Consider the following 9565-nt stretch of genomic DNA (forward strand, 5'->3'; position numbering starts at 1 on the left):
ACGTGTTTTCTGAGAATATCACGTAACAATGCACAGATAACTAATGCTTACTCACACACTCCATATAGCGCTACATATCACTCGTCTGGTAATTGTTATGCTGGGCATGCCACATTCATGGTATATAGCACTATTCTCAGGGCAGGGTCAGTATCAATTTTCGTCTGATGATTGATTCAGCTGGTGAAACTGAGAGTTACGGAACCGCAACTGCTCGTTCTTCTGTCTGTCACGTAATGTAGTGTACAGTCAGACCTCGCTTATCCGCTCCTCTTTTATCCGGACCCCTCCGCGCCATCCGGAAGAAAATAGCTGGTTACAGATGTACAGCATACGTGATGCATCCAACAAAACCGGCGTTTGATTATCCGGTTCCCTCACCTATCCGGATACTTTAGTGGAAAACGGATGTGTGCGGTTAAGCCAGGTCTGACTGTAGTATTGTAGTATTTTTTCCCTGAAGTGGTACCAAACAAAGTCCAGACTATCCTTCATCAGGGTGCAGCGCGTTGAGTTTTCCCACACAACTATCATAGCAAACTCGTAGCACCGGACTACGGTGTGCTCACTGCTGTGCCTATGCAGAGGCCTGACCACTCTGCACGTCATTTGGTCACAGTTGTAATCACTAAGGAATCTACTCATACTAAGTGTGATGCCTTAGTGGCCACAGCTACAGTAAGATTCCTAATCCGGGCAGCTTGGGAAGGAGCACTGCCCAAAACTAGGATTCGCTCATAACTCAGAACATTCACTGGTTTGAGGGACGGGAAAAGTCTGAAGAAAAAATTGACTGTCACCACCAGGATTCGAACCAGGGACCCTCGCTTGTAGCCAGCGATGCTCTAACCACTGAGCTATGGTGTAGTCGTCATCCCAGCAGAGACCGTTCATCATTTTCTTCAGACTTCGCACTCAGAACATACATACGTAGTGCATGCAAATAAACATGTTTATGCTGATCAATGTTTTTGCAGCCAATTTTTGCTGAAAGTCAATTTATTTTGTGACTCTAGTTGGGTCAGAAAGGTACTTGGTATACGGATTTGCCATGATTGGGGGCGTCTGGATTAGTGGAGGCTTACGGTACTAACTTCCGAATGATAATTATTGTGAATGTCACGGCCTGCTGAGCTCTAGCACAAGACCTTCTTATCATGCACACACACGCACGCACGCACATGACAACACACACACACACACATCCGCACACATGTGTGTGCCGCACGTGTACACACACTTGTACTTGTTGCTCACTGCCAAAACTGGTCACGTGGGTCTCCCCGGGAGAGGGGAGAGAGACTCAAAAGGAATCTTGGAAAAATCACTCAATTGCCTATTGAACCGCCCAATGGCCGACACCCCCTGAAATCCCCAAAACTCTGGGTGGACTTGAAAATGATCCCACTTATGGGCTCATCACACCTCAGTAAGTGGGTGAGGACAAGGTGCAGAAAAAGGATTGACGGCATCAGGGTATCCGTCCTGGGATCCAACTGCAGTTACCCCTGCCCCCAGTGAAGGTAATACTTGCTACTAGTGTGGGTACACGCACATACATACATGCACACAACCACAACTACCACCACTAGGCCCAAGAGCTGAAGCCCACTGCAAAGTGATCTAAATTCCACTCTAACATAGGAAATTCATTCATGTTCCTGATGATCGCTTCGATTAGTGCTATGCACATTTGATTCGGTTATGGTTCTAGGTAAATATTTACTCACAGGTGAGCGTCGCCAACGTCCAAATCAGCAACCGGTGCACCAAGTGGGTGTGCAGGCACCCTGACCACGTCATTGCACTGCTACACTGGCCTGCGTCGCCTTCTTTCCCGACACTTCAGTTGACCCGCAGCGCTCTTGTAGAATTACGGACTGAATCGGAATTTCTTACCCACGGACAAGCACACCCCTCAGTCCCCACGCCAAGGCAACGCCAAGGCCACTGCCGCAAAGGTGCGGCTAGAGGGGTTGAAATCAAATCATTCACATCGCTGCCACGACTTCCCTCTCCCACCTACCATTACCAGTTAGTGCAGGGAAAGTCGAACGCTCCGACCAGAAACACCGCACCTGTTCACGTGCGGGCCGACGTGCTAGGCACGGCTATTTCCATTTTCCTCCACATGACAGCCAGTTCGACAGTCAAGCCGAGCAGAAAAGTACTCGTCCATGTCCACTTGGTCGTGGCAAGTCGGGTGACGCAAAGGGCCTGCTGTGCTGCAATGAGTTAGCGAGTGAGACTCTCCCGAGGCTTATGAAATAGCTGCTTGCCATTATGCATTGGTGATCTACACTACAGCGCCATATCTGGAAGCAGTGGTTTGCCTCTTCTCCAAAAAATGATAGGGCTGACTTCAATCGTACATGTACTGACGTAGTCGTAGTCTGGAAAAGACTCTTGCCTTGGCAGCTCTGGTCTGACACAGTGACAGCCTCACCAAGTATGGGTAGATCTAGACTCTACATCTAGCGCGACACCAGGACACTCACGATGGCAGAGACAGCGGAGCCCAGTCCATGCGCCAGCACTGCACAGACACTGAGACAGTAGCATGCAGGCCAGGCCAGGGTTAGGCTGCGTTTGTACTGTACTGTAGCACACTGCATGAGCTCAGTATGCGATTCCTGTGCATGTGATCACCAAGACACCATGATCACGTGCACGGTCAGTGTTGGTGTTGCCCCCCCCCCCTCCCAGATGATTTTCTCCGTGAGTCAGTATTCATGGTATTTTTACTATTTTACTCTTCACTCGACGACTGACTACCTACCAGAAAGTTATTTTACCAGGTACGGATACCAGTAACCTGCTGTATGTAAATCTACATGCTGACTCAGCTCTTATACTTTATAGCTGAGAAATCTCAAAAATCTCTGGATAACAGTGGATGTGTGATGGGTATCATGGGATTCATGGCGGCACTGGAAGGTGGAATGCGTAGGATACCTGGAAGTAAGGTGGCTCAGTCTCCACGGTTATGGAATACATTATTGTACTTTTAAAATTGATTGGTTTCAATATCCCAGCATAGTGGTTACAAGAACGCATGGAGGCTGCTTGAATGTACGCCTGTGGGAATCTGAAATTGTTGTGGATATCTGAATGATCTGACTGTTGAAGGACATGTATGCACTGCTTGCACTGTATTGACCATTGCCTAATTATCTTGCTGTGTGGAGCCAAACGAGTTGCACCAAAAATTCCATAAACTAGAATGAAACACTTCATTTACATCATACAGCTACACATCCACGCACTACGAAAAACTGAAACGCCACACTTTCCCTGTGGCTTGACACGAACATTCAGACAGCACGGAAGTTCTGACTTCATGCACCCAGGATTTCGAATTCGCATATGTACTCGAATGAATCAAGCAAAACTGGGTGTGTGGTAAGAGAGATTATGGCTTTGGGTGCTCGAATACAGGGTGTGATACCAGCAATGTACGTAATGACAACAACGACCCGTGTACTGACTAACCTGCTAGAACCCAGTTGCATAGTCACGTTTCTGGGTCACACCAATATTATATCGCTTTGTCCCAGCACTAGCAATTGCAACAAAGGCATGCTGATGCAGTCCAGGATTGCATCAAGTTTTGAATTTTTTCAACACTGTCAAAATGACCGAAACTATTGTAGAAAGTGTACAGAAGTGGTGCGTCTTGTGGCTTACATTGTAGGTGCTCGCGTAACTGCACTATTCGTATCATGCAAGACCATAACATTGTTCGTGACATGTGGTTGTATGGTGCAGGTTTGAGCTACGCCATACCTTGTGCCTTGCTGGTGTGGCATTTATGCTACCAGCTGATATGCAACAATTATGTAGGAGTTGAAGATTGCATGCGGTCCGCTCTCTTCATGCGTCGAGCTCATTGAAAGATACAGCACAACAGCCTCTTGATTCCCGTGTTTGCGAATATACATGCAAAGTTAGAAACCAAACTACTGAAAACTAGGGCTCAAACGGTTAGTCCGATTAACCGGTTGCAGACCGGTTACGAAGAATTAAAGGGGAAGTTAAGGCAAAAATTAAAATTTCACCAGTTGTAGTCTTCGGGGTGCTGAGTCGAATGGTCGTGGTCCGAGGAAGCTGAGACGCTCCCTTCCTACTTGAATCCCAATCGAACTCGCGCACTTCCACCGAAACTGGGTGACTGCGCCCTACTAGATGGGGATTTGTATGCAAAATGTCACTAAAAGCGCCATTTCGTTCTTATAAAAGCACGGATGACCACGATTGGCCCATATGTTGTAGTCTTTTGGACGCTGAGTCGACTGGTTTTGGTCTGAAAAGGCTGCGATGCAGCGTTCCTCCTTTATTCCCAATCGAACATGGTTGAAGAAGCGGTCACGTGGTCCTGGGTGCCCAAATCACCTGGTCACCACGCCAGCAGGTGACAACTTTCACACCAAGGTTCAACTCGAGTGACAGGACTGCACCCAAAAAAGGTCAAACAGGCTAGTAAGTAAGTTGTACCCTGCAGGCACGGTGACCAGGTGATTGGTGTACGCAGGAGCACGTGACCGCTTGTTCAACCATGTTCGATTGGGAATAAAGGAGGCACGCCGCATCGCAGCCCTTTCGGACCAAAACCAGTCGACTCAGCGTCCAAAAGACTACAACATATGGGCCAATCGCGGTCATCCGTGCTTTTATAAGAACGAAATGGCGCTTTTAGTGACATTTTGCATACAAATCCCCATCTAGTAGGGCGCAGTCACCCAGTTTCGGTGGAAGTGCGCGAGTTCGATTGGGATTCAAGTAGGAAGGGAGCGTCTCAGCTTCCTCGGACCACGACCATTCGACTCAGCACCCCGAAGACTACAACTGGTGAAATTTTAATTTTTGCCTTAACTTCCCCTTTAACGGTTAACCGATAAAGATTACGGTTACGCAGTAACTTTTCAGTCGATTTTTCAAGTATCAGGTCGTTGCAAAGTACATGTATGCACTTTCGCAGGCTGTCGCACGCGTACGCAATTTCTGGGCTGTCAACGCGGTCAACCGTCATATCTGGTCTCTTGGTGTGAGAGTATGTATGAATGAGCATGCAAGAGAATGTACATGTGTGTGCTGTACTGAATAGGGTACATTTTTTGAATGAGTATAGTCAAATATACCGTTAAAAAAGAGTCCGCAGGATTGCCGTGGCTTATTATTATTATTATTATTATTATTTCACAATCACGATGACATAGTGCCAATAAGCATGTGATGCGGGCGATTTTAACCAGCCATGGTGGGGACAACTGAGAAAAAGAAGGAGAAGAAAAAGAGAAAAGAAAAGAAAACAAAAGGAGTACTATAGGAACCTGGAGAGAGCAGTATGAAGATTAGGCTAGCAATGGAAAACAACGAATTCAATTCAATTCAACTTAGGCGCGGGCAGAATGGAACAAAATGCAGCGAAGGTTATAACCGTTAAACCGACCGTTAGCTTAGCAGTTAACCGTTAGGGGTAAAACCGTGACCGTTAGAGCCCTACTGAAAACCCTCTCTATCTATAGTGGGTACCTGAATGCATGGAGTATTGTACTCAATACTATGAATACTGCCTTTTATGCAAGGGACTGCGGCATATACTGTAAAAGAAGAAATTTTCGGTGGTGTAATATTTTTGGTATTCTCCAAAATCGGCGGTTCGGCGGAGGGAAATTTTCGGTTAACCCGCGCTCCAGGTAAGTTTACTAGTACTATACCGGCATTTTTGGTGCGTTTCATTTTCGGTAAAAATTTCGGCACCGAAGTTACCGAAAATAAAAACACCACCGAAAAGTTCTGCTTTTACAGTAGAAACACTGGAATGTACTACGGGCATATGGTGCCAGCGAGGCTACGAATTGAAGCCTTCACACTGCAGTACTGTGACTAGTGTAGTATGCTAGTGCCTTTACCTCTGCATGTTGACTGCATGTTGACTGCAGTTAACTCACACTGCATTCTGGCACTCCTATGGTTTATGTCATTCATCCATGGCATGCGCTATTTCGGTATGCTGGATGGTATAACTGGCATTCAATTATACAATCATGGTATGACATTGTGTTGAGTTAAAAGATAAATCCAAGGTGGATATCTAAATGCATACTGCATAAGTACAAAGTTTCGTTTGGAATTCACTTTTTCGCTATATTCGGTAGGGGGCACGAAATAACTAAAGTTCGTACGAAACTAAAGTTTTTTTTCTGATCGTTCGGGGCGACAGACCTCGACCAAAACAAATTTAGTACGCAAGGAACTTGATGGTGAAGTGTTCTAACGAAAGATTTCGTAAACGAAAATTTGTACTTGTACAGTAGTAGTGGTTACTGGCTACTTGAGTGTACAGAGAGGAATTCACGCCCGGCGCAACCAGTGTGGACGGTCACGCCGTGGCCGTACCAATATCTTGACCACCAACGCATGTTCACTGCTGAAATCATACATGTACATGTATATCTGCACCATATCATGCACAAAGCATGAACAGCTATGGTATGGCCAAACCCAATAAAAAACTGCTCCCGCCAGTTCTTGTACAGTAAGTATCGTTTATAAAGTGACCGGATATAATGATATACCGGTTATAGTGATAGAACACGTCAAAATCAAAATCAAATCAGAAAAAATACAGCTAAAATATCACTATATACACTATTATCGGCTATACCGATATATCGCTTATTGTGATGGACTTCAGGAAGCAAACCATATCAAATGTACAGGAAAATATCGCATATAATGATCAAGAGTGATGATCACAAAACAATTGTGTTTTTTTGTGTTGGCCGATTTTTCTTCACTGTTTTCTGGACAGACAACATTCGCTCCTTGATCACATCTTTTTGCTTGATGATGGTTGAAACGCTCGACTGAGGCACACCAAACTTTTTCCTACGGCAGACTGAGACACGCTAGGGTTTCTCTCTACGAACTCTACAATTTCAGCTTTCTTCTCAGTGGAAAGACAAACTCTCTTTTTCGGCGGAGGCTCCATGACCAGACCTTTCACTGGGGAACAACTTGGCAACTAAACAGAAAGGACAGCGAAGCCCAGACTTTCAGGTTAGCTACTGTCACGAATGTCACTCGACGTAGGTCTACTCATGATCTCTTTTTGATCTCGTTGGACACCGAGTACGCGAGTACGGATCCAGCTCAGGCTTCTTTTTTTGGAGAACACGCTGAAGAAGCAGCCATGCCACATGATGTATCGAAGTACTAGTACATGTACAGTCTGTACCAGGGAGTAGTAAAATGTATTTTTACTACTCCCTAGGATCCCTGGTCTGTACTCGTACTGCACTGCCATGCACTGCTCTGTGTCATGCACCGGTACTCAGTCTGCGGAGGAGCGCCGGAGCATGCATGCACTTTCAGCATGCTTTTTCCAGCGTGTACGCATCATTTCATGTGCAGTCATGTGCCATGTGTCGGTCAAACATGCAAATCGGCTATAGTGATGCACCGGATATAGTGATAAATTTTCGAAAATCAAAAGGGCACGTTATATCCGATATTTACTGTATTTGAATACATAGTGGGTTGAATGTAGATGCGAGTATGGTTGATGTGAAATGTGTGGTCCGTATCCAATGGCGCCTACATCGATATATCTCGATGTATGATAGCTAACCGAAAGTACTGCAGGTACTAAAACATCCACCTTGTCATGCACTATGGTTATCATGTGTGGCTAGAAACCGAATGTACATGTACACGCACAATGAACACCAAGGAAGAGCACATAATTCAGGTTTTCAAGTTGTCTCCGAGGAAAGTTTGAGTGCCTAAATGTATACAGGGTATCCGAATATAAAGTCGACTCCACTTATAACGAACTCGCATATGGCGAATTTCGTGATGCAGCAAACCATTGTCCATGTCCCCGTTTGAAGGCATACAAAAATTACCCTTTATAGCGAACCAAATCTTGTAGGGCTGAATGAAAACCAAGTGCAGTCATACTGTCATGGGGCACATGTCAGTCATGATCTCCTGCTTGTATAGTGTGAATGCATTTCTGGTATAACAAACTTCGGCTGTATCTCCTGCACAATGGTGTTCGTTATAATTATCAGAAGTCGACTGTACAGTGGCCATTCAAATACAAAGAGGTCCCATTTCGCCAGCTGGCATGGTTCAGCACAATAATGTGGAGCACCGTAACGCAAAAAGGCTAACAGGAGTGTGTCGCTACTAGGAGTTCATTGCTCAATCATGCAATTAACAGGAGAATTGCGACAAACTATAAAATCTTCCCGTGTACGGCTATTGAAATAATTGTGTTCGTATCTGAATATGTGGTGGATATCTGAATGTATGGTGGGTATCTAAATGTATGGTGAGCATCTAAAATGTATGGTGGGTATCTGAATGTATGGTGGGTATCTGAATGTATGGTGGGTATCTGAATGTATGGTGGGCATCTGAATGTATGGTGGGCATCTGAATGTATGGTGGGTATCTAAATGTATGGTGAGCATCTAAAATGTATGGTGGGTATCTAAATGTATGGTGGGTATCTGAATGTATGGTGGGTATCTGAATGTATGGTGGGCATCCGAATGTATGGTGGGCATCTGAATGTATGGTGGGTATCTGAATGTATGGTGGGCATCCGAATGTATGGTGGGCATCTAAATGTACGGTGGGCATCTGTATGTATGGTGGGCATCTGAATGTATGGTGGGTATCTGAACGTATAGTGGGCATCTGAATGTATGGTGAGCATCTGAATGTATGGTGGGTATCTGAATGTATGGTGGACATCTGAATGAATGGTGGGTATATGAATGTATGGTGGGTATCTGAATTTATGGTGGGTATCTGAATGTATGGTGGGCATCTGAATGTATGGTGGACATCTGAATGAATGGTGGGTATATGAATGTATGGTGGGTATCTGAATTTATGGTGGGTATCTGTATGTATGGTGGGCATCTGAATGTATGGTGGACATCTGAATGTACGGTGGGTATCTGAATGTACGGTGGGTATCTGAATGTATGGTGGGCATCTGAATGTATGGTGGGCATCTGAATGTACGGTCGGCATCTGAATGTACGGTGGGTATCTGAATGTATGGTGGGTATCAGAATGTATGGTGGGCATCTGAATGTACGGTGGGTATCGGAATGTATGGTGGGCATCTGAATGTATGGTGGGCATCTGAATGTACGGTGGGCATCTGAATGTATGGTGGGCATCTGAATGTATGGTGGGCATCTGAATGTATGGTGGGCATCTGAATGTATGGTGGGCATCTGAATGTATGGTGGGCATCTAAATGTATGGTGGGTATCTGAATGTATGGTGGGCATCTGAATGTATGGTGGGTATCTGAATGTATGGCGGGTATCCAACTGTATGTAGTGACGTCATAAACAAAATGGCCGATCATCCTGAAAAATTTGGGCATAGGTTTACCCCAATTTTCAGATTTTGGATGCCAGATTAGGATTTATAAAAAATTCCTTTTTTTATCCATAAATCTTAGAGTTATCTCCCCCACCCTCCATTTTTCCCACTCATTTCCCCTTGGTGACAGGCGTTCCGTTCCATCTGG

The 9565-nt window shown here is 45.2% G+C and overlaps 1 protein-coding gene across 1 annotated transcript in view; it reads right to left on the minus strand.

Moving 5' to 3' along the window:
• LOC135824692 (mucin-2-like) overlaps positions 1-2297 on the minus strand; it is a 30763-nt gene extending 28466 nt beyond the window's left edge. Inside the window, exon 1 of the mRNA XM_065337401.1 lies at positions 1731-2297. Coding sequence (XP_065193473.1) covers positions 1731-1803 — 73 coding nt within the window. The 5' untranslated portion in view covers positions 1804-2297. The remainder of the gene's footprint in view (positions 1-1730) is intronic.
• Between the last annotated feature and the right edge of the window lie 7268 nt (positions 2298-9565).

This window comes from Sycon ciliatum, chromosome 9 (genome assembly GCF_964019385.1).
Source record: "Sycon ciliatum chromosome 9, ocSycCili1.1, whole genome shotgun sequence".
NCBI classification, from domain to species: domain Eukaryota; kingdom Metazoa; phylum Porifera; class Calcarea; order Leucosolenida; family Sycettidae; genus Sycon; species Sycon ciliatum.